Raw genomic sequence first — 24,396 nt, forward strand, 5'->3', positions numbered from 1 at the left:
GCAATTACCTCGAAGCTGTGTCCTCTTCTTGGTGTAGTGTTGACGTATCTATCATGATACGGTGAATAGTCGGAGCGTCTCGATGAGATATCACTCTCACTGACAGCAGGGTAGGCCATGGCATTGATCATAGAGCCTTGAGAACTCTGGCGAATTAAAGGAAATCAGAATCAGAACAGACGCAATTGTCTCTTATGGCCTGATTCCACCTTGTCATTTTCCCAGTGTGGGCGCTACACTTCCCACCAAATGCTCTGGTGGGTGATTCGAATTACCAAATATCCACGGGGGGCGAGCAAAAAAGATAGAAAAGATAGTCTGCTTCTTTATGCCAGTGGATTAAAATCACAATTCACTGATTTCCACAAACCAACTTTCTTACCCCAATGCCAGCACCAATTTCTCTTGTTAACATTAGTTAGATATTATTTTAGAGCAAGATTATAAATGTTATAAATGTTGAATGATATGAAGGGAAATAGACTGGCACTCAAATTAACTTTAAAGTGGGGAAAGTTTATGTGGCAAAATTTTAAATGAGAAAAATAAAATTAATTACCCTTTGAGAAGCTGAGCTTGAGACATCATCTATGAAAAAAATAAGATTTTCAGAATCAAATAAGGGGAGATAGCAAAAATAAGATTAAAGCTGTATTGGGGATAAAATTTTGTCAAAATTGTTTGTCTGAAGCTAGTTAGTATATAGGTTCGATCTGAGAGTGTCACCAAGGCACATGGTACTACTGGAATGATTCTCTAGCATAATCAATTATTCAAAATGCCTAGAAAAAGATTGAGTAATATACGTTTCCTTTGACTACACAACATATTACTTGTTTCATTTCCCATGATGCAATACCTACCTTGCGGCGGCCCGATCGTCACGGTAACAGAGTACCCAGAATCCTTGATGAGGTTCACGATATCTTCATGGTGCATCCTCATAATATCCACATTATTCACAGCCAATATACGATCACCAACATGCAGACGACCACAGCGTTCTGCTGGACTTTTCTCGATGATACGTCCTGTAGGAGAAACAGTGGTCGGCAATGAGTGTAAGGGGGAACAAGGTGGGTTTGCCCACCAAACCAATGGCTAAACTGTGGCATCCTGTCACAATAGACCTGCTTATAATCTAGTCCTGAGATTAAGTCTTGAAACTTATTCTAGTTACATGCTATACCAGCAGGCCATTGGGTGACATCGTGATTCAAGACTCTCAAAGACCTACAAGTTTTTATAAGAACAACATATTTACCACAGTAATCTAGACTTAAATTTAAGATCCATCTGCATGCCACCCAAGAGATGATTAGTTTTCCCTGGCCTTGATAGCTTGACAATAGCAATCGTCACATGAAAGTAGAGATGCAAGCAGGAAGCCTGCAGACCCAGGCCAATGTGAAGCAGACATACAGAGAGGCACCAACACTCTTGAAGCAGAAATGACTGGAAGACGACCCCGGGAAATCACCACTACAGGACAGACCTGTTATGACTTCTTGGCAGAAGCAACCATCTACCACCTGAGAACATACCGTTTGTGTTCTATGTGGGCACCTGCAGAATGCCAATACTAGACAGCAGTGCTGAAACCAGTACACCATGATATATGATAGTAATTCTAGCCCACATACACCGATGTGACCACGAGCTGGGAGGACAAGTCACTTTATTTCCACAAAAGGACTGAAGATACAGCACAGGCAGGTTGAGTGCAGAAGAAGGATAGCTGCAAGCACATGGACTCTCAGAAAGCACCATCACCATGACATGATGAGCTTCAGTTTGTGTCAGCAAAGCAGTGGCCAGAAAAGAAACAAGCTGACTAGAACCTCCGTGATGTGTCAGGAATGCAGCATTAGTGCCAAGAAACTCTTGAGCTGTTCTCCTGGCGAGTTGCTTCAAGAGACCAGATCATTCAACTAACACCAAGACATGAAATACAGCCTCACCAATCCATGGCGAACACTTGTGTCCTGGCTGCAGTTTTTCACAATTTTCTTTTTCTATGTGAAACAGTGAAAGCAATTGGCCTGAATACATTGCCATAATGAATATTTTTACCCAGAGGGCTCAAACTTGGCGATGCAATGTCAAAAACAACATTTCAACTGACAAAGTCCAACAAGCAAAGAAGGAATGAAATCATGAAAGACAGAACTATCAACTATAATTTTTCTTAAATGGCAGCATCATTATCATGTACCTATTTCAAAACTTTTATTTAACACATTTTTCACAAGACGCTATACACTAAAATATCAAAATTTCATAATCATACTGACTTGGACACCTAATTCAATACATGCATGCTATTTTTACATGAAATTTACAAAACACAATTGTAAAATGGACATACTAACTGTATAAATACACAACATGAATAGCAACATGAGGTAAGGGAAAAAGCTGGGCCTAAAATCATCAATTGAAATCATTTGAAATTAATCAAATTTGAATCATGCTGTGAGTACATGTACACATTACATTGAAAAATACAGTCTTTTTTTATCATGCCGAATTCAGAAAGAAAGGCCATAAACGTGCTTGCAACTGGAATCTTTGACAATGTCTTGAAATCACTTCATTTATCAATTTCATTGCAGCATCACGACATAAACATGCTTTTATATGTTTAGAACATTAGTATATACTAGGAAGAGAGAGAAGTATCATGGCCAAAGAAGAGACTGCTTGAAATATTGCATGGTACATTCAAATTCATGCTGAATTAGTGTCCAATTAAAGGTAGTGATATCAACTAGAGAGTAAATGAAATTGTTTGCTTATTAGCATGAGCAGACCAGCTGCTGTGGGAATGGGCAGAGGCATACCAGCGACTAAAAGGATAGTTATCACGGGAATGAGGATGGCTAAAGCACTGGGATGAGCCCACATTTAGGCAGGCCCTTTACTTAAAATATGCCACTCGGCCAATGGTTTCCAATTGGCTACTGGCATGGGCCCCAATGTTCTTTATACAGGCTCCGTACTTTAAATGCGGCACTCAGTCAATGGCTTACAATCAGCTGACTGTGTGTAATTATATTCCATTATTGTAAGTATTGGATAGCTGTAACAATATTGACAATGAGAGATCAGACAAGACACGGCAAAGATTCAAAGTTTTCCAAAGCACTTGAACGTAAATGACTGTCTATCTTCGGCAACTAAAAGCAAAAAGGAGAAAGGAAATTGCACTTAGCTGGTGAAACGTACCAATGAACTCACCTATCGTCGAACCCGATTTCGTCACAGACGAAATAATCACAAAACCGAATCCTTCACTTTCACGGCGGGTGACCGTGACATCATAGGGGAATGCATCATTGAGGGTCTGGCTACGATATTGAGAATCTATGGAAGAGACAGAGCAGAGACTATGCAATGTTAGAAAACGGACTGAAGTGAAAATTATTGCTCTTAAAATCAATCACATTGCATTATCAACACCATAAACAATTCTAAAACCCCTTTGTTACAATGCATCTATTAGTCAAATGCATAAGGCCTCTTTTTGGCCAACCACAATGGTCTAAATATACTGCATTATGTCATTGTTGCAAACTGTATTGCAGATTACCATACTGAGTGTTATTATGCACTGGACCAAAAGATTGTCCATTGTAGCAAAATAGTCTAAATACTATCAGGTTTCCAGCTTAAATTATTGAAAAATTTCAAACTTAAGTAGGTCAGATGTCTGCTGACCACTGAGTATATTACCATTATTTGAATGTAGCCTCCTCTTAATGCCTAATGACACTCGTCCCGCTGATGCAGCACTTCCCATCAAGTGGACGACCTTGTGGTGTGAACAGCCAATCACAGCATGACCATCGACATATGTGATCTCATCTCCCGTCCTTAAGCGACCATCGACATCAGCAGCACCGCCTGGGACAATATGCCCCACTGAAACCTGGAGGTGGGAGTTTCAGTGTAAATCATTACTCTTCTCTACACATCAGTATGTGACAGCACATGCACCTCAACTACACATTTCAGTTTCAAAATTCTCATCTGGGACAGTGGTGCTCTAAATACAATCACATAATGCAGTTCATTTCACTGAGTAACTTCACTCAGATTCAGTGTGATTCGTAATTGCTGTACAAAGACAGCAGAATCATCAAGCTTTCAACAATTTTTCAATACTCTACCTATGTATCTCTACGCATGAATCTTACAATACCCGTTGATAACCACACCCTGCCATCTACAACGACATACTACGTGGAACCAGAGAGGTTAGTATCTATACCATATTAAGGTCTCTAAGGGGTGGGGTTATGGGTTACTTGAATAGAGGTCAATTTGCTTCTCATAGGAACTTCACTTCAAGAACTCTGTGTTTGTTTGTTAAACAAGCTAGTGTATTAAGGTGCATGAGTGGCAGACCAAGAATTACACAGTTGTTGAAAACATGGTTTTGTGAGAAACTGTTTGAGAGGTAGGCACCCTGATCACTTTCACAGTGTAAAGACATCTCCAAATTTCATTTTATTTGAATCAGGACAGGTTTCTATTATAATCTGTGATGTGCCATCCTTAGTCTGCCCCTCCTACGGTACTTACAGGTTAGGTCCAGGGTCAGGCAATACAATCTGCTCAAAAAACCTTCCTTTTCAAATAATTTTTGGTCATTTGTTATTTACATCAACACAGATCATTTTCCAGGATACCACTGACCTTGAAATTTTCCAGAGGTCAAAGGTGGAGTTATTTCTGCTGGGATCAACTGACTCGCTTCAATTGAAATGAATGCCTGACAACCCAAATAACGAACAGAAATACTTTTTTGAACAGATAGTAAGCTCACATGTAGGTATGTTATTCTGACAGAAAGACAATCCCTTACACCCAAGGTAAAAGGCGTCACACGAGGGGCGATCGCATAAAAAATGTTCTGTACCTTTGCGGGACCTACCTGAGACCCCTCTTCGGTGCCTCCGATAATACGAAACCCAAACCCACTATCATGCCTCCGTAGGAAAACAGTCGTCTCCCAGAACTCCGGCTCCCTCGTTGGACTTTTGTTCGAGTCTAATGACTGTCCTCGGCTGAGGGGATCAGACGTGGACGATGTGGATGGTATTCTTTGTATTCTGGTCATGTTACTTGGACTTGGAACTTCGTTTTCAAACGACGTGCTCTGTTTCTTTGTCTGTGGTGATCCGCTGAATTGAACAGCGGGCGCAGCAGATAAACTGTTTTGATTTCGATATGGATACGATGCCACAGGGTACGGATTTTCATTCTTTTGTGGCGATGGATAATTTTGATTTGATGGTGGAAACGATGTGGATGAACTAAGTTTCTGATTGTTTGAAGCACTAATGGAGTAAGGCGGATTGTAACTTTGCGATTGGTTGTATTCCGACTGAGGTCGATTCCTGTTGTGCAAATTGTCACTGTTTTGTCGGTATGGCACGTAAGACGTTGAGGAAGATGGTTGGTATGATCTGAATGATGATGTCGATGAGAGGGACGCAGGATGATGAGAAGGAACAGAATAGTCACCTGACCAATTAGGTGCAAATTCACTGGTCGGAGTTTTACTCCTCATATCCTGTGGATTAGGAGTTTTTGATCGATAAAGTTCAGGTCCCAGATTTCTCGAAGGCATATCCGGCCCAGGCGTCCGACTGCGGATTCTCTGGTTATCCTCTCGTGGTGAAAACCCACGATCACCACCTTCTGAGCGATAGTCTCTAAATTCTCCCCTGGGATCATAATCCTGCCGGCCGTAATAATTAGAATCACCATAATCCTGCCTTGTAGGACCGTCAGACCATGACGGCCGTGCTGGTCCAAAATTCTGGTTTCTATTATAGTCGTCGGGTCCCCGCGACCCAAATGAATCCTGGCGGGGGTAATCCGGATATCTTACACCAAAGTCAGCAGAAATATTATGTGGTAGTGGTTGAGTGTATTCCCTTGACATATTTAAGTTTGATGCCGACTGGCTATGTAGTGGCGTACCCAGTGGGCCATCCTCAACACTGCTTTCTCGTAACTGCGGAGCATAGGGTGGCTGTACCCTGATTTCTGTTTGCACATTAGCGCCCCCTATCAACAATCTTTCACCATTTCCAGGAGTGGGCGTTTTTGATGGTGAATCAAGTTCCGTTCGCAGTTGTGCCAGTGGAAGGGTTGGTGTTTTGGGCCTGTTATCTGCGGTCGGTGTTGGTGTATCCGGGGTGGGTGTCTTAGCTCGTATCGTTGAGGCACTATCACTGGATTTTTCTGGAAGGAAGAAAAACGAATTAGATGAAACGAAACAGATAAAAATCTTTCATGGGTCACAACACCTCTCTTTAAAGAGTCTATATGTTTCTGAAGATATCACTAGATGACTGTAATCCAGTTTCAAAGATGAGTCAGAGTCAGGCGTTGTAAAATTCATCTAAACCTCATCACTGACTTGATTGGCTCAACAGTGAATTAGACTGTAGCTTTATCAGCCCATCAGTGGTGACTAGAGATAGGACACCTGTTAGCTCTGCCTTAATTTCAGTACATAACGAACCCTGAACACAGTACATGTACACAGTTAAGTCGACATGATATTGAGGGCATCAGCTGCAACTTTGAGCTAATTATAGTCCAAATGCAAAGCATATGCAGTCATAAATTACCAAGAATATGAATGAAAAAATAAAATGCAAAATACCATAAAAGCTGGAACTGGAAGACTCAGTATTAATGTGCCAAATAATAGACCAAATGTCATTGCAAATGAAGTACCGGGTAAGTTAAACAAAACACACTACATGTATTGGCGGGAAAGAGTGTGGGGCTTTCTCATAGATAAGGAGTGCAATGTATGGTTTAGTAAGTGTAGAGCACCATCAGGCGTTTTCTCATTTTGAGTTTAAACCACCTGATGGTTATCTACACCCAGAAACCCAGACTCAGGTGACATACAGTTAGCCTGGTGTTCTACAAGCGCCTAGCACGTACGAACCTGACACACTAATAGACGAGTTATTACTCCGAGTCTCCTTGCCCGCCTCTTTTTTCTCCTCCTTCACAGAAGAGTTCTCGTCGCTCAGTTTCTCCTCGACTTCACCAACAGGTAGGACCCGAGTGGTGGAGGTTGCAGAAATAACGGGTTCAATTGTGAGGGAAGGTTTGGGAGCTGGTGTAGGTTTAGAGGGTAGGTCTTCACTGGCAGGGAGTGACTCACTGCCGGCTTCAATGGCTAGCAACAGACAAAACACGCACAACATGTAAAGCAGACGATCACAACAAACAAACAAATCAAAGAGAATGCTGTGTGTTGAAAGATTGCAGGCGCTGAAACTAGAGTATTCATGCACCCACATTCAAAAGCCATGCTCTTTTTTAATCCTTTTTCCCCCAAGTGATTTCTTCATCAGCAAGTTGAGGCATTCCTTCGGCATTCCTTTGTATTGTTACTTGATGATGAAGATTGCGCGATTCAAATTTCAACACACACATTTCAGGGAAGGTTGGTCATAGACACGCAAAACAGCAACAAAGCAAATTGTTATAATGGAAAAAAGAATTGTACTTCTTCTGTATCGTAAATCACATTTAGGTGCAGCAATAATGTCACAACCAAATTTGATAAAAAGTTGCAAAAATGCAAAATACACAATAACGATGAGGTGTAATTAAAGAAACCTTTGATTCAGTACAGACCTGCAGCACTTTGTGTTGGACTAGTGATGTTCTGAGGTGAGCCGTTAGACGGGGAGAAGAAATACTGTCCTGGTGCTGTGACTTGGCCACCCTGGCTTGGTAAGCGACCTTTCTCTAAGTCGGGAGAACCCTGTAAAAGGGAAGGTGAAACGATTGTTTTAGAAATATGCCGTGGGTACTCCCTACCGTTTGACCCTAATGACCCCAATACAGCAATAGTCACGACAGTGGCAGTGACACTACCTAGTTCCTCTGTGTGACCATATGCACCATAGGGGATTTAAATTTATTGTCTTTTGAGGGTAATTTAAGGGTTAACAGTCCTGAAAGGAAACCACTTAAATTCCCCAGTTTATTCATGCTATCAGAAAAGAAAGCTAAATCTTCAATTTGATATGTTTATAATCAAAGCAATTGACCCGTTTCAAGGCTAGGATCGGTACCAAGATTAATTGGTTTCCATGGCAACAGTAAATGATAACGGTAGTACATTTCTCTTTTGCTAAGGAGAGCTATGATCAATGCAGCGTTCATTAGTCAGAGTGTTAAAACAATTGCTTGCAGGTTGATTGTTTTATTCATCACCCCAAAAGTTGAATCACAATTTACAGACCAGACTGGGGTTTGAACCCACAACCCTGGTATTGAGAGTTGAACACCTCAACCAGTATCCCACCCCACTCCACAAAGAACACAGTCTTACATCCCTTCATGAGTTTACTTACCAATTTCAGAGAAGATTTCCTGGGTTTATTTATTGGGATTCCTGAAAGAAAATAAATAAATAATAATTAAACTGTTACATCCACACGACAGCTTGGCATCATACAAATCACGCACCATGTTTGGCGAATTCCCTGTCTTAAATTCATGATACGCTGGACTACTTCAAAAAATAAGCCAATTCTGTTACATTTTCAAAGCCAGGGATCATCAGAGTGTCCAGCCGAAGTGTGCTGATACACTGTCTGTATTCAAATGAGAAATCTAGCCAATTAATGACACCAATCCTAACAATTAATCAACAGGTTCACATACACAGCATAGCATACAACATCGGAGTTCCCTTGTACATTTATCTAGTCATGCTAGAGCTCATTAATGCCACACCTACTTTCGCAAAGCTGAACTGGCTGAACTTTAAGTGACAAATACGCTGTACTACGACAACAAAATCTGGGGGCTTTCCCAGAGTTTTAAAAGTGGCCTACCTCCTCTCTGGACCAGCAGCCTCGTCTCATCTCCTTTCGGGCATTCCTTGAGAACTTGTACCACCTGTGAATGCGTCATCTCCTTCACACGCACCTGATTAATCTCAACGAGAATATCGCTCTCCAGCAAGTTCTTACATCGGGGCTTATCCAGAATCTGTTTGACTTTTTGCCCGTACTGACTATCCGCTATTGTGAACCCAAAACCCATATTACCACGTACAATGTACACCGTCAGAATTTCTGGTTTTGTTACCGCCGCATTTAGAACGTCCGGTGGAGCACTTTGATTGGCCAAGTCCAACTGATTAACCCTGTCTAACAAGTCTGATTGCATATCCATAGAGGCACTAGTTATATCCGGCATAGATTTCACACTCCGTTGCGAGGAATTTAATACACCGTTCCGTAAGCCGAAATTCTTTTTCGAGAAAGTTGGCGTGTTCGCAACAGAGGAACTAGGTAGTGTCACTGCCACTGTCGTGACTATTTCTGTATTGGGGTCATTAGGGTCAAATGGTAAGGAGTACCCGCGGCATATTTCTAAAACGATCGTTTCACCTGGAGGTATCGACTGAAACATTGTCACTACATCCTGGTGCGTGAAGCCAAGAACACAAGTGTCATCAACGTGGACAAGAATATCACCTGGAAAGTTCAAGAGAATAGACTTTGAATTGGGCACCAGCCTCATAATAGACTGATGGTACAAGCAAACCTACAGCCACTGATATGTGCAGCTAACTTTCACTGGGGTATGGCACTGTTTTGACAGCTGTGTGACATCATTCTGCCCAAATTTTGACATCAATTTGATGCATACTCTAGTGAAATTCAGTGGGGCTTTAACTCTCTCAAATATGTTTACCTTGTCTTAATTTCCCATCTGCATAGGCTGGCCCATCAGGAACCACATTTTTGACTTGTAGGAAGTCTTCATCAGTGTCGTCACCGCCAACAATTGTGAATCCAAACCCCCTTGGACTTTTCATTAAGGTTGTCTTTAAGAACTGTCCCTTCAACTCGGAGGGATTTTTGGTAAAGAGAGCACGGCGATTGCTAGTGTTACTGTTATAGGCTGAAAGAGAAGAAATACACTGTTTCAAGGATTGATGAGGTACAACTCCACCGCACTGGAACAAATTTGCTATAATCAAACATTTCTGAACAATGTATTCAGCCAACAACTAGATATTAGTAGTGTCTTCAATGGCTCTAGGGATCTAATTCTGTATCAAAGGCAGTTGAGTTAATCATTTTTCCTCCTTGCCCTTTTTACGAGGGTAGTTCATAGGCAGTACCGCTGAAGAATAATGTGCTCCGTTACCTGGGGGCGATCCGCGACCATTTATCACTGAATCCTTCTTCGACCGCGGCAAACTACCAGTACCGCTCGTATCACTGCCCAACTCTGTAAGGAGAAAGAGGAGCAGAGAAAGTTAGATATTTTTATGGCGGTACCATTTGGCAAGTCTACACAACGCTGAGTCGTCTTTAATGCTGAAACGAGGATACCTTATAAAGGTTACCCAAACTAGCGCCATTTTGGGAATCAAAGAAACGAGTTAACCCAGAATAAATTGGCATGATGATTCCCTTATGAACTTCTAATGATCCTACCTGATTTGTCCCTTTTGGCGGCTAACACAGGATTTTCGTACTGAGTTCTTCTGTTAACATGGCTGAAAACACAAGCAGACGTTAGAACATCTGATCTGCTGGCAGTAAAGGTAGAGAAAACATGATCAGCATGTGAACTAGCAGAAACATTTTGAAACAAACACACTCAGCCTTCTTAGAATGTATCCAATACCAAACCCATAGCACCTCAAAGCACATCCAAACAGACAATGGCGGTCTCCAAGAGTGACATTTACAGCATATGTCCTAGAATTCATCCAGGCCAATTCTCAAGGAGTCTCACTGCATCATAATCTATGTACAGTCTCTGTTTGGTTCCAACATCAAGGATGGCACATAACTTCGCCTTCCTGTCAGTGGCAGTCAAGTGTCACATACTACATCATGCACATGATTGATTGCACAATAATGGATAAACTGATTTACTAAGGTAACTAAGGAGACACTCAATATCCAGTGCAGTAACTATGTGATTATGATGACCATTAGTGATAATTTTAATGAGAAGACAATCTCTCCAACAGTTTGCTTTGTCTTATCATATCATGATATGGTCAATATTCGATCGCCTCAAGCCTAGCCTACAGCCCCTCCAGCTATCGAACTCAATTTGTTCAGTCTAAGCCACAATTGGAAAAAGAAGTGACCATGTGATTAGTCCTTTTAATGAGAAGACTCTCTCTCCCTGACAGAATGACATTTAAGAATAAGACCTCCATTCAAATTGTATGAAATACAGAATCACTTACTCTATAAAATAAGTTCCGTAATGTGGGTCTTCCACCTTCTCCCACCCATAAGGTAACTCTGAAAAGATAGTAAAACTGCAATGACTTTTGGTACAAAAGTTTAACTCCACCGAACCATATCATTTTTAAATCCTTGGTACACCATATGCTGCAAAAACAGGAAATATGGCCATTAGATTGAAGCAGTATTGGAAAGGTACTTTCCGATAGTACTGAACAAGTGGCTTCAAAATAGTTCCCCAGAAACAGGAAACGTTTAAGACCTTTTCACAACCTGACAACTGACACCATCACCTCGAGAAAGGAACCCTAATTACGCTATCGCTGACACTGACTGAACAGTATGAATGTCAGGCTCCAATTTTAGCTCATAATGAGTTGATATATATGTTATGGCAGATGGAGTCCCATGGGTTTCTCAAATCACTGCGTGGTGAATTAGTTAGTTGAATTTGAATGCTGTGAGTCAGTCACTGGATATTCAGAGGAATATGTCAGAATCATATGACAGAAATAGGGTTAATATGATAATGTGAACACCAACTCCCCCTCAAGCAGTAACCGTTTCTTCTATTGTTTTTTCAGGTGTAATACGCCATCCATGATTAGTTGATACAGATCAAACAAGTCAATTTTTTCCCATTAAAGGATATCCCCTCGAGATCTTCTAAGATCCACTTTTATCTCCAACCACAACCCTAGGCAGAAAAAACTAATGTGTGAGCTCTCATTATGTTCTTTGAACAGTCATGCCACCACATACGGCTGCCAACAGCGTATTTGAACAGCAAATTAAGCATTAATGGGGATGAATTCATTCACCCAATTTTCTACAAATAGTCTTGAAGACGTACCAATATATATGTTGGAAATGAATCGGCCGCAAAGCCAGCTGGAAACCACATCACGCTCAAATTGAGGAATATCGTGACTTGAGGTATACTAAGTCACCATGCTTCCCAGAGACGCAAATCAATCTTAATTGGATACATGACATAATTAGAGTATGACATTAATAAATCCTCTGTGCTCAAAATAACAAAAATTTCTATTTCCATACGATTTTTTGCTGACGAATGTAAACCCATTCAAACTTCCCCCAAAGCAACCAGTTCCATGAGAAGAAATTGTGAAATGGCACACATGGTATTTTCTTTCCTAATCAGTGACGTAAATAATAACCCCCTGTGGGAAATTTGAATCTAAATCTGATAAATCTCACTAATTCATCCACCTGCTGTCATTATCTATTGCTGAAGCGATCCTTTTTTACCAAGCGATGCAATTTTTAAATTTCATTTTGATGGTTCGAATATCCGCCTCGTCGGCCAAAAATGACACTCATTCATCTCATCAATCAATCAGAGTAACCTGTCATAACCCATCAAGAAAAAAAAAATCTGATCTCCATTCCCATATTCATGTATCTTTGACAGTATCTGACTACAAGAATAGAAAGCTGAAAGTAGCTACGCTACATTTGTATAGTGGACATAGATGATGACAGGAGGTAATCCCCAGCCCTACTGGGACTTGGCTTTGAATGACGAACATTAAGTATGCTTAGCAGTTAACACAGATGATGCACCAGGGAACCCTCGTTAGAGTGCTGGAAGGGGAAAGAGACTGTCGAAATTATACTTCTGCTCTATTCGTGCTTGTGTTTACAACACAAAATGCTGTTCAATCAACAGAAATGGAGCATGTCATCCATGTTGATAGACATTTTGGTTAAAAATGAAAAATTCAGTGCGTTAAAGAAGTTGTAGAAGTAACTCAGTAGATGTATTTGGAATTCTGTGTTAAACAGCACCAAGTATAAGGAGAGACTGAAAAGTGACCAGGCTGTACTCGGCTTGGAAATATGAAAGTGGGCTATATGTTGAGAAGGATTTTCTTCAGGGGTGATAACAATGGTGATGAAAATGAGAGTAATTCTGTCATGTAACCAAATAAACATGCAGGAAATCCATGCAGAAATAAATGAAACACAGAAAGCATCCCTAGCATCAAGCAAGCGTACAACGTGCAACTATATGGCATCTCGGATGTGGTGATTGGATATGGCTTCATCCAGCCAACCAGCCAAAAATAAACTGTGGAGACCTCTGTCTAGCTATAAGTAAATCAAATGTGCAGGGTTGTGGGGGTAAATTAGGTAGAATCACTGGTGCCATGTCCCCATGTTAGGGAAAAATGGCAACCAATGGAAAATTATTCCAAAAATCTTTACCGGTACAACATCCAGACTTACCATGCGTTATCGTGATACTAGAACACAAAGAGATCGATGCCAAACGGTCTGCAACATGGCCAATATGAAACGGAACAAAAAATGACTAAGCCAAAAGCGATCGAATACGAAATGTTGTTACAACATCGGATCTCAGGAGTACTATCAAAAATGCAGGGAATTTCTGATGTAAATGAAATTTCATGACAACACCAATACACTGGAGCATTATGATCAAAATGCAAGAATTTAATATTATGTTCCCTGGGGACAGTTGGTGTGTGCAATATGAGATAAAATAAGTTAGGAGCATACGGGTAAATAAACGATTCTCGCTCATATCTGATATAAGACCGATGACCCTCAGGCATGGTCCTTTATGTCCATAAGTTAACATTTTACGGGACACGCTTAGGACCTGAGGTAACAAAAAGGAAAGTGAAGAAGACTAATTTGTTACCCCAGAACATACTGTTAATTCCTCTACAGTAGGTCGCTTATAGCATGGAAGGCAGACACTTTCAACATGCCTATGGGGAAGATCTCCTCGCCCCGAAATCATTAAGTAACCTGCGAATCTGATCAGGACACTAAGCCCTTGATACCAGATATATCGGATGACCTTTCCGATCGACTGACACATTGTCTAGGTTTGGTTAATCATGAGAAGTGACAATGTGATCGGTTGGGATTAGGACCCAATAGGATGCACTTACATTTGGATGAAGCGAGATTATGTTTGGCCTTGATGATCATGATAGAGACAGAAATTTGTGATAGACTGCGAGACACAGTGGATCTTCCCTTAGCAGACACATCTCTTAAAGGACACACACTGCACTTGATACTGAATTGGTTGCCCACAAAATTTGGGAAGTCTACAGTAGCCGACTGACAGGCAAGAGTACATCCATTGATTATTCACTGCATCATGCTAACATGCTAACTAGAAGTAATCACGTCTGATTACTGAGGCACAGCAAGAGAACATGCCAGTCGTGACATTACACAGGAATGAACATAACGAGGATGACATTTATAATATGAATTATATGGACTGATTGAGAGAGCAAAGAAACCCCCTCAACTGTGTGGTCTCAGAGGACACACCTAGATAACTTCTGCTGTTGCGGATGATGTGAAATTTTGAAGAAAATTCTTTAATGGTAAAAAATTGCATTAGGAATCAAACTTGTGCAAAATGTAAACAGACTTTTGCGGCTCCAACAAACACCCTTGATTTAGTCGCAATATATGCAACACTCTAAGTCTAATGTTAGAGACGTTGAACTCTTACCGTCCTCATCACAGTCAGCAGGCGTGGTCTTCTGGACGGACTGAAGGCGTGGATCTAACCAGTGGGTCGTCTCCGAATTGTGACTAGAAGAGAGAACATACAAACTGTAAGCCTTTCACAGGTTATTATTACAGTTAATCAAGTGTCAATTTCCAGGCGAGCCGTAGACCGAGAGGTTTCATTAACTGGCCAACACCTGGCCTTAGAGGATGATCCTTTAACTGCACCTTTGGCTTTGAAGAGGGCTGCACGGATCCTTGGTGCAGAATTCCATAAAACCAGTCCAATTTTGAACTCAAGCAAGCTTACGCAGTAGCTTTTATGGGCAATACTCAGCAAAGCGATTAGATTTCATCTAAAAGGAACTGCCCATTTTCAATTCCCCATAATAGTTATCTTTGCATCAGCACTTGTGTCAGATTCATCCTTTATTCTTGCAGTGAGGCAGACTACTGAACACAAGAAGAAAACACCAATTCTTCTTGAAAGTTTCACTCACTCAATATAATATGGATGGCCGTCTTCTGTGAGTGCCAACTCCCAGTTCGATGGCAGTGCACCAAGATCGTCATCTGCACCTTCCATGGACTTGGGTCGTGTTAATGGTGGAGGTGATGGGGACTTTAATGGTGACATCTCAACATGGGACCGGTTACGGCGCCGTTTGCCTTCAGATGATGGGTGGGCGCCGGGAAGCAGATTACCAGAAGAGTTAGTGCGACGGAATAACGGGGTGGCAGCATCTTTGGAAGGCTTCGGTGTGCCGTAGTGGTTACCTAGAAGAACAAGAGATACGAAGAAAGTGAGTTTGATCATGAATAACCAAACAAACTTAAAGACCAGTATTCAACACATGCACATCTGTGCATTATCCCATCCTCCCAATCTGATACCCCAAAGGGAGCCCAAATTTACTGGGATAACCCGATAACTTAACAGCAATGATACACGCCCTGTCAATGAATTTGTGAAATTTGATTTGCTGCCCACAGACTTGCAGAATCAGTTACTATAGTAACCACAATATCAACATTCCTTCAGCACGGTCTATTGCTTTATAACATCTGTAGTGGGGAAAAAAAATTATTTATCATCTTGTAATGTATACAGGTACATGATAATTTTTTCTTATTACTCAAGTCAGTTTGCAGATCTTATCTCCAAATCTTTGGCTCAAGCTCAGAATGAGAATGTATCGCTGACAAGAAAACTGAGCAGATATCCCACAGTTTATTTTGTCTAACCCCTGGTTGACATTCTACCACGACAGCCGATATCCGGCACGAGACGCTGATTGAAATTGACAGTGAGAACATGAGGCAATCACTGGGGTGGATCATGTCAGCAATGCCACGGATGATCACACAGTAATCGGACCACCATTTTGTTGCAAATGGGACAAAAATATCATCCAGCAGCTCATACTGAATACTACATGAACTATCAGTTAGTGATTATGTTGCAGGCAATTTGCTGTTGATGACTGCTGATCATGGTACCACTTTGTCATGGCCAGTTTTCTATTCTAAGGGTCAAACCATGTTTGTTGTGATTAATCAATTTGAAACCCCAGATTTATTTTGCAACGAAGGGGCATTGTGGTTTTGTGGCATCACATTCCACATTTTCATGACAATTTTGTGAAATTTATCGTGAAAAAGACTGTAGTAGGCCAAGAACCCTTATGGTGCCCAACCCTAGTGGCACGCAACACGCACTCGCACTCGCAAACGCGGCACTTCGTGGTCAATTTTATCATGAGATGGGCAATTATCGGCGATCCTGACACCATCAGAAATCAATGTAGATTAGACCCTTGATGGAACCGATTCTCTATAGGGAGGAAACAGATGGTCTCACTTTGAGCTTGGCTGACATCTGCTCCAAAACAGGCCATAAACAAAGTAATCTTTCAGGTGGTGTGACTGGTGTGAGAACAAGGCACTTCACGAGTACTCAAGACATCGCTCATCTCAACCAAAAATGGCTAAAGGAGAAGAGGCAACTCAAATCAACCAGTGAGGACCAAAGGCCAATACCAGCGTGTAATGAAATAAGCAATTATTGACATTCCTGATGCAATCTAAAACCAAGATTGATGGAAGAATTTTCTAATGTTTGCAACCAGTTGGATGCGACAGAAACATGAGACAGCAGTACTTCTTCAGCACTGACATGTTCAATTTGGCACTGAAAATTGCTCTTGAATCTTTTATGAAGGGTATATTTACACTGCAGGGATTATAATATCGATGAGTTTGCTCAGGCTAAGGTGCGGAAATGATGATCAGGTGACCAGCAATCTCCAATTGTAACCAAGAGAAATAGGACGAGGGAGCAAAGAAAAGATTTCGAGAGGGCTACTTACCATCATAAATACCACTTTCAAGCAGATTTCCACTTTTTTCCAGACTCATGAACTCATCCATGGAGAGGAAGGTATAGTCCATGCCATTGATTTCACCTGGACGAGGTGTTCGTGTTGTACCTGAAACATACAGAAGGAAAACACTTGGTGAGAATGATTTATGGGCAGAAATTATGAGATTTACAATTCTATTTTACCAGTTTTTGAGTGCGAGTGAGCCGTTCTAATTACTTAAAGTGAAGTCACTCCACCGGGATCGGCTAATCCTACAGCTTGATTGTCGATTGCTCCGTTGGGACTGACTTTCTTTCGTCACGTTCACCTTGCATTAAGTTGGTAATCAACACAAGATTAGAACACGCCATAGTTTCAGGTTGTACAGTAGAACTGTTAAGGACACCCTCAAGACTGAAAAGCGCTGTCCTTGATGGAGAGGTGTCCTGATTAGAGAGGTCAAACCGAATGGAAATAACCAATTTGGTTCCAAAACTAGTGCCCTTAGAGAGTGTTTCCTTAATAGAGAGGTGTCCACTAAGGGAGGTTCCAATAAACCATCATCTTCCCCGTCCTACAACACCAAAGGCTGATGATATTGGGAGGGTGAAGTCGGTCGTTGCTCTAGTTTCAGACCTCCCTCTTCCAGCCATACAACCACACACCGATGAACTCCATGAATAAATGATTGTGATAGAAGCGATCAACTGGCTGGTAATCTGCCTGACATCCTGTCTTCTCCTTCCTCAATTTTCCCGAGTGGTGCCTACTCTACAGAAGCCAAGTAAGGAGGAGGAGGAGGCAGAAAACATCTTAACCTTTAGAGAAGTGAAGCTTTTCTCGATAAAAGCAGACTGCTGTCTTTTTTTTAATACTTCCGAATAATATGTACACAACTCAACAGTAACCGGAATGAAAGAGTGGTAGTTTTTACACAACTGCACAAAAGGACAAGGATATCAACTTCGGATGGCGACAATAACGTATAAGTCAAGGTGCAGATAGTGAAAAAACTTATATTTGGGATGATGCTGCACGTAGCTTACCTGAGTTATCGAAGGTGTATGTTGCCATACAGACCTCCTCCTCGGGGTCCAGCAACGTATAAGAATCACTCCTCCCCATCGTAATTCCCGACAGTGATGGGAAACCGATCCCGGGAAGAATGTACTTTAAGCAATCTGATATGACCTTGATCATGTTGTAATCTGATGCCCTGAATCCAACCATTGGAAACGTCACATAGGTTCCTTACGATCGACAAATATTCCTTTTCTTGACAAAAACAGTGAAAATATCAGAAGTTTGCAAATTGCAATTCTGGTACGACGCAAGTATTTCTGAAACAGCCTGGATAATACGATGGTCAGTTGATCAACTGACTATCAGCAGCAAAGGGAAGCTTCTATATTCTGATCCTTGAGAAGCAGTGAGTTGATTGAAGCCTTGGGCCAGGATTGTCTTAAACCAGACAGTAAAGATAACTGATGTTTAATCCTATTAGCCAGTATTCCACAACTGTCAAAGACACACTTTTAAAAGTTCTGTTATAATTCCCTCAAAAGGTGAAAAAATAAAATCCTGGTTGGGAAAGAGAAAGAAAGAAGTAAAATGTGACAATATTTCAACAATATCAAGTGGATCTACTGCTTGTTGGTGGAACAATGTCAACCCTTGGAATATTGACTCCCTAAATCCATTTCCCTGATCACAACTTAGAAACCAAATCACACTGAAATCAATCCTCCTTCACAATCATTGAAATGGAATTGGGTATCACAACAACATTCTGCATAGCATGAAATTGATTTTGAGATTCGAATGCAATATGATTCCACCAGTATTGAGAATACAGTGGAACCCCGGTTGGCGACCACCTCAGTAACGCGACCACCCCGCCAACGCGACCACGATTCTCCGGTCCCGAATGGTTTCCTCTCTAATTACCATTAAGAGACCCCCGCTAAGACGACCACCCCGGTACCCCGACCGCGACCACTGGCTTGGCCGGTCCCAAACTGAAAATCAACCCCGCTAACCCGACCACCAGGCCTAATTGCCGTAATCGGTCGCGACCGCGGCATAGTAATTAGCACCTCGCTGCCAAGCTTTGTTGAGACGGGGACAATGGCCATGGGAATACATATGAAAACAAAAAATACAATGTGATTTTGCAGGTATGATCAATTGTATAAGTGTAAACGAATAAATAAACTTTCCTTTTCTAACGTTTTCATGGTTTGTTTTCATCAATGAGCCAGTTCAGTACCAGACATGCGCACTCAGCAGCAGCAAAATCATGTGATTTGCGTGATTTGCATATGAACTTATAATAAACGGCGGGTAGTTTGAAGACCACACTTATGAAAATAACAAGCTTGCGAGACGTTTGAATGTTTTATGATATGGAGAACTTGGTTGATTTACTACAGTATCATTTTATATTTCTTTAAATATTTTGACTGAAAATAGATTTGATTAAAACTGTAGCATTACTCAACTCATCATTCACGTGGAATCATACGACAAGTTTACTTCAATCGTCACAAACAGTCGGGTACATGGAGGATGATTCACCAAATTGCCCGCAAATGCGTCACGTCGGGCAGATAATGAAACTTTGTGGCTAAAATGAGTTACAAAATTACCTTTTCTAACTCATTCTGAGAATGTAACATGTAATTTTATCGACGAACTGTTCTTGCGAGGCATGGTAACAAAACTTTGGAGCGTGCATCATCTCAATCATGCAGCGTTGCTATGGTAGTACAGCGTACACACGCCATGCAGTCGGCAATTTTGGCGGGAAAAATAATCATGTATTTCGTCTGGGGATTCCCAACCTCGCTAACACGACCACCCCGGTAACGCGACCACTCCGACCACGGTCCCATGAGTGGTCGTGTTACCGGGGTTCCACTGTACATGTAAATGGGAATGATACAAAAAGCCAATCACAATTCAAATTTCGATCCATATACAGCAAAGCAAACTATTACTGAATAACGAAAACCTCCAACATCATTTCAAATCAGCACATTTTCTTGCCGCATGCCTCTTGGGACCCCTTGCCTGCAAAATAACATTGAAATTCAATTCCACTCCACAATGATTGGAATGGAATTAGGTGACACAAGCACTTGCTTTGATATTGATTTCGAGACTTCCATGCAAATTACTACCTAGCTTTGTGGTTTTGACTGCAAAGGTGCTTAAACAAAATCAGTGCAATCATGACTGAAATTCCATGACTCAATCGCGATGCTTGACTATGAATCCAGTAGCACTTTCTTCTTACGCTAAGCCCACAGCTCAGTGACAAGCCTTACACAGCTGATATCTCAAGTTCAATCTTTGATGGTATTCTGGAGGGTAATATTCATCTTAATGGAACTATCAGGGATGCTGATCTTTTAATCTCACTGATGATCGATTGTTGTACACCTACGAGTGAAACCAAGATATTTCTGTTCGGAAAGCATGATTTCTCTAGTCTTTACATTACAAGAACAGCTTGTATCAGATTCAATCAGTGTGTCATCGCTTGATCAATGGTTTGGCTTGGTTCATAAACTTCAGGGCGGCAAGCACTCTGCTGTGTCAAGGCAGACAGCACTCAGCTCATATTGACAAAACTGAGCAAGAAGGACATTGATTGAGTTGACAAACTAGTACATATTGAGCATCAGTAGATGCTCAAGTTCCCAGCCACTTTCCATATGACCCTCCATCTGTGTACTTCTCTATCAAAGTTAATCACCTACTGACTAATCACTATTGTCATGCCCTCTTCCATTACTTATTTCTTGCCGTACCTCCAGTGTCCCAAGAGGTTTGACCACAGATTGAACCACCGTATATGCTTCGATAGTCTACCTCAGCAATAAACACCACCTTCGTGTTGATTGATTGCCCAGTGTGAATGGCACCCACAAGCACAATGATGATAATCTAAATGTGTTTGATAGCGGAAATGATGAGATCCGATATCGAGGTTATGGAGGCAGCAGTCAGATTAAGGATGGATTTGGTGACCTCAGCGACAAGATCGACAGCCATATTAGAGAGGTGCGGAGATTCTAGCCAGAAGACACAACACATATGGCATGGTGACATTCTGCCTCTTCCACGCAAGTCTATTATGCAGTCAACCATCATGGATAAGACTGCAGAAGCACTTCTTGCCCAAGTGAAAATGCCACGTGAGGACATTGACGAGAGACATTTATGGCCAACAAAAGAGACACTGAAAAAACCGATGAATATACAAACTTGACAGCCACATATATGTAAAGGTGCAGCTCTCGATGATAGCTAGAAGACAAAGCGGCAAGTTGACATTCTGCTCACAGATTAGCAAGTCCTGGATACATTATGCAGTCAACCCTGATGGATGAGACTGCGGCATCACTTTCTATTCAAATGAGAATTGAAAGATAGTCACTGGCAAGATAAAAAACATTAATCTGACCAGATAACGAAATAATACAGGGATGACAAGCATATTAATCGACCCCATAGTTCCTAACACTCAGGAGCACTATGAACAAGCATCTACGATGCCTATTTTGGGTGGAAAGTAGTCTTGCCACGAATATTGGACAAAATGAATGATGATGGATGAGAAGCAGTTACGAGCTTTGTAAACATGGCCGCCCTAATGTGCTTCAATCATAATTTTTACCCGCAGGGCAATTGCCATCTCAATTCGTTTTATATTCTGAATTAGTAATAGGATAATGAGTTTCAAAGAGAATCGCTGCAATTTTTTGTGCTGCATGAACATCAAATTCCAATTACAGTTAGAAGTGCAGTCGAAATTGGAGCAGACTTGAAAATATTTTATTCATGAGGAAAACCTTCATCGCACCAAGGAACACTGGGTAAAAGAGTATAAAAGGGATGCCTACATCACACCAAAGAAATAATTGTATCATTTTTCATCGCTGTCCAGAAATAGCTCAAGATAACGAGGAATTTTCTGACACTTCCACTTCTTTTCTGAAACTTCTGGTTGTTTTATAGCTAACAAATGACTAATCGTGGAAAATAATGTGCATGCCTGCCTGTAGGGAGGAGACTCCTCAGCATAGCAATATGCAACTTTCATGCTGAATGGACTATTAATTTTTAAACAAGAACTACTCTGATGCAGAAGGTGTTTTTCCTAAAGAAGCAGTGCTCTTATGATGCAGCAACTTGAGCATTGTGCAAATTGAGCTCAATTGGATAATTTGGCTTTCAATGACTGGAATGAGAATGAGAATGAGAATGAGATCTGCCAGTGCCAAAACCCAAAACAGCAGCTAAAGCCTCAAGTCTCAGCTCACTCAATAACCAACCCACTCAAAAACCACACAAAAGAGAAAACTAGTAATGAATTTTTTCGTTGTTTGCAGAGTCTCCTTTTCACAGCAGCAACATGGATATGTGGCAGCGAATGAGAATCATCCAATCAGGCGCAGCGAGTGATGTTACGCTTGAGTAAAAACTGAACCCGCAGCAATCCAACTTTCATGTGATCCCCATACAAAACATGACAGAGACAAATGTCAAATAGATGTCTTGAGAAATGTGCCAGAACCCGAGAGGATGACCGACTGGATACTTCGTTGGAGACGGCAGTGCAGTTGAAATGATGTGGTACAAATATTCCTGTTTTAGTTTTTCATCAGATTGAATGATGCGAAAGTTATTGATATTTAAGGAGGTAAATGACAGATGAAAGTAGGTAACAAACCTTGAAGGCATTGTAATGACGTTTTGTTTTTTTCAGTTTAAGCGGGTGCATGGAGACGAGTATCGATCAAGACACATGATAAAGCAGTGCGACAATACCTCATGTCATCATGCAAAATATTCACACCACATCCCATCGAAATGAACAAATCCCTCAGAGATATCGCTACCTTTACTAGGCTTTAGCGATATCATGCTCATCCCCTGACTTAGTCAATCACATATCCGCATTTCTAGTGCACTACTTACATCACCAATACAATCATAAATTGGCTGCATTCTGCCAAGGATCAATGAATTCACATAATTCCTTCAACAGTTGCAAATATAGCCGCACTGCTGACAAGTTCCCCTACCGACTATTTCCAGATAATGGCCTGCGATGGGCTGCAGCAGCCTCAAACATAAAACAAGATTTCACGCCAGACCAAAGTGGCTGTTAGCCACTGATGGAGAATTCGTTATGGCACACAAAAGCTGACATTAGTCAATAGTAACAGTTGCTGGCTGAAGCTGAGATTAGCCACAAGGTCAGCCAATTAATGCAGGCTCATGCACACTGAGTACAAACCGGACATTTCATGTTATATTTTCTTATCTTTATAACACTTACAGGCATTGCCAGAGGATCAGGGGTGCAGCACACGCTTGTTTGGAAAAACATCTTAAAAATTGCCCAAGAAAATCCCTTAGCATGCCAAAATTCACCACCCCCTCTGGAAATTCTAGCTAGGGTAAATTTGGAGGGAAATCACGGAACCTTGCATGCCTTTCCGCCTCCAGGATTTGAGCGTTTATTAGCACAATCAAAGCTTCCCCTCAGAATTAGCTAACACAGAGGTAGCCAGGAAGCTACAGTTAGATTCTGGTGGTCACATTTCCCTGGTTGGCAAACCTGACTTGGTGAATTCATCCATCTCTTGGGGGATGCGGCAATGGTCTGCGTTATTCGATCTCAATCAAGGGCTCCCTGCAGAATGCAAGGCAGCTAGGTAAGAAAGAATGGATATTTTATTGGCACCAGATTTGATACAGTCAAGGGAAATTAACTGACACACTGATTTGTCGGACTAAGGGAAATTCGTTTTAGAGGTCAGTGAAAACATCATGCAGCAAGATAACATTTGATAAACATTGAGATTTGTCATCCCAAGGAGAGTGGGCCAGTACCATAACAACATACTCCAGAATGCTTTGTTTAGGGGTTAATAATCATGGCACACCATGAGTGGACGTGATAGAAGTTGCCACTCTCCAGGGCCATTTCCAACATGATCGTTCATAAAGGATTAGATCAATCATCAGCTCCCGGTGGTACAACATGTTTCCACCAGATACCCAAGGCTGATGTGATGAAAAGCTGTCCTCATCTAGAGAAGCTGACCAATGAATGCCAGGGCTGGACTGATACAGTCAACGCTGAAAGCCAGGAAGCTGTATCAGATAAGAAGGAGGCATTGATATGACACCTTGTTATAAGACGG

At 41.4% G+C, this 24,396-nt stretch overlaps 1 protein-coding gene across 12 annotated transcripts in view; it reads right to left on the reverse strand.

The window, feature by feature from the left end:
* The window catches only part of LOC135491733 (membrane-associated guanylate kinase, WW and PDZ domain-containing protein 2-like), a 44,215-nt gene that overhangs the window by 6,510 nt on the left and 13,309 nt on the right, over window positions 1-24,396 (reverse strand). For 2 of the 12 annotated variants that reach the window (XM_064777807.1, XM_064777803.1), the window contains exons 3-21: window positions 17,180-17,299; window positions 15,311-15,587; window positions 14,812-14,894; window positions 13,536-13,583; window positions 11,282-11,339; window positions 10,512-10,573; window positions 10,219-10,302; window positions 9,760-9,969; window positions 8,892-9,539; window positions 8,406-8,446; window positions 7,681-7,810; window positions 6,980-7,216; window positions 4,925-6,258; window positions 3,736-3,931; window positions 3,229-3,366; window positions 1,962-2,015; window positions 864-1,031; window positions 560-588; window positions 9-146 (exon numbers count right to left, since the gene is read on the reverse strand). In XM_064777807.1, the coding sequence (XP_064633877.1) occupies window positions 9-146; window positions 560-588; window positions 864-1,031; window positions 1,962-2,015; window positions 3,229-3,366; window positions 3,736-3,931; window positions 4,925-6,258; window positions 6,980-7,216; window positions 7,681-7,810; window positions 8,406-8,446; window positions 8,892-9,539; window positions 9,760-9,969; window positions 10,219-10,302; window positions 10,512-10,573; window positions 11,282-11,339; window positions 13,536-13,583; window positions 14,812-14,894; window positions 15,311-15,587; window positions 17,180-17,299 (4,055 nt within the window). Of the gene's footprint in view, window positions 1-8; window positions 147-559; window positions 589-863; window positions 1,032-1,961; window positions 2,016-3,228; window positions 3,367-3,735; window positions 3,932-4,924; window positions 6,259-6,979; window positions 7,217-7,680; window positions 7,811-8,405; window positions 8,447-8,891; window positions 9,540-9,759; window positions 9,970-10,218; window positions 10,303-10,511; window positions 10,574-11,281; window positions 11,340-13,535; window positions 13,584-14,811; window positions 14,895-15,310; window positions 15,588-17,179; window positions 17,300-18,219; window positions 18,375-24,396 lie in introns of those variants that run through there. The other 10 variants (XM_064777812.1, XM_064777805.1, XM_064777804.1 and 7 more) reach the window with 10 other exon arrangements.

Source organism: Lineus longissimus, chromosome 7, assembly GCF_910592395.1.
Source record: "Lineus longissimus chromosome 7, tnLinLong1.2, whole genome shotgun sequence".
Classification (NCBI taxonomy): Eukaryota; Metazoa; Nemertea; class Pilidiophora; order Heteronemertea; family Lineidae; genus Lineus; species Lineus longissimus.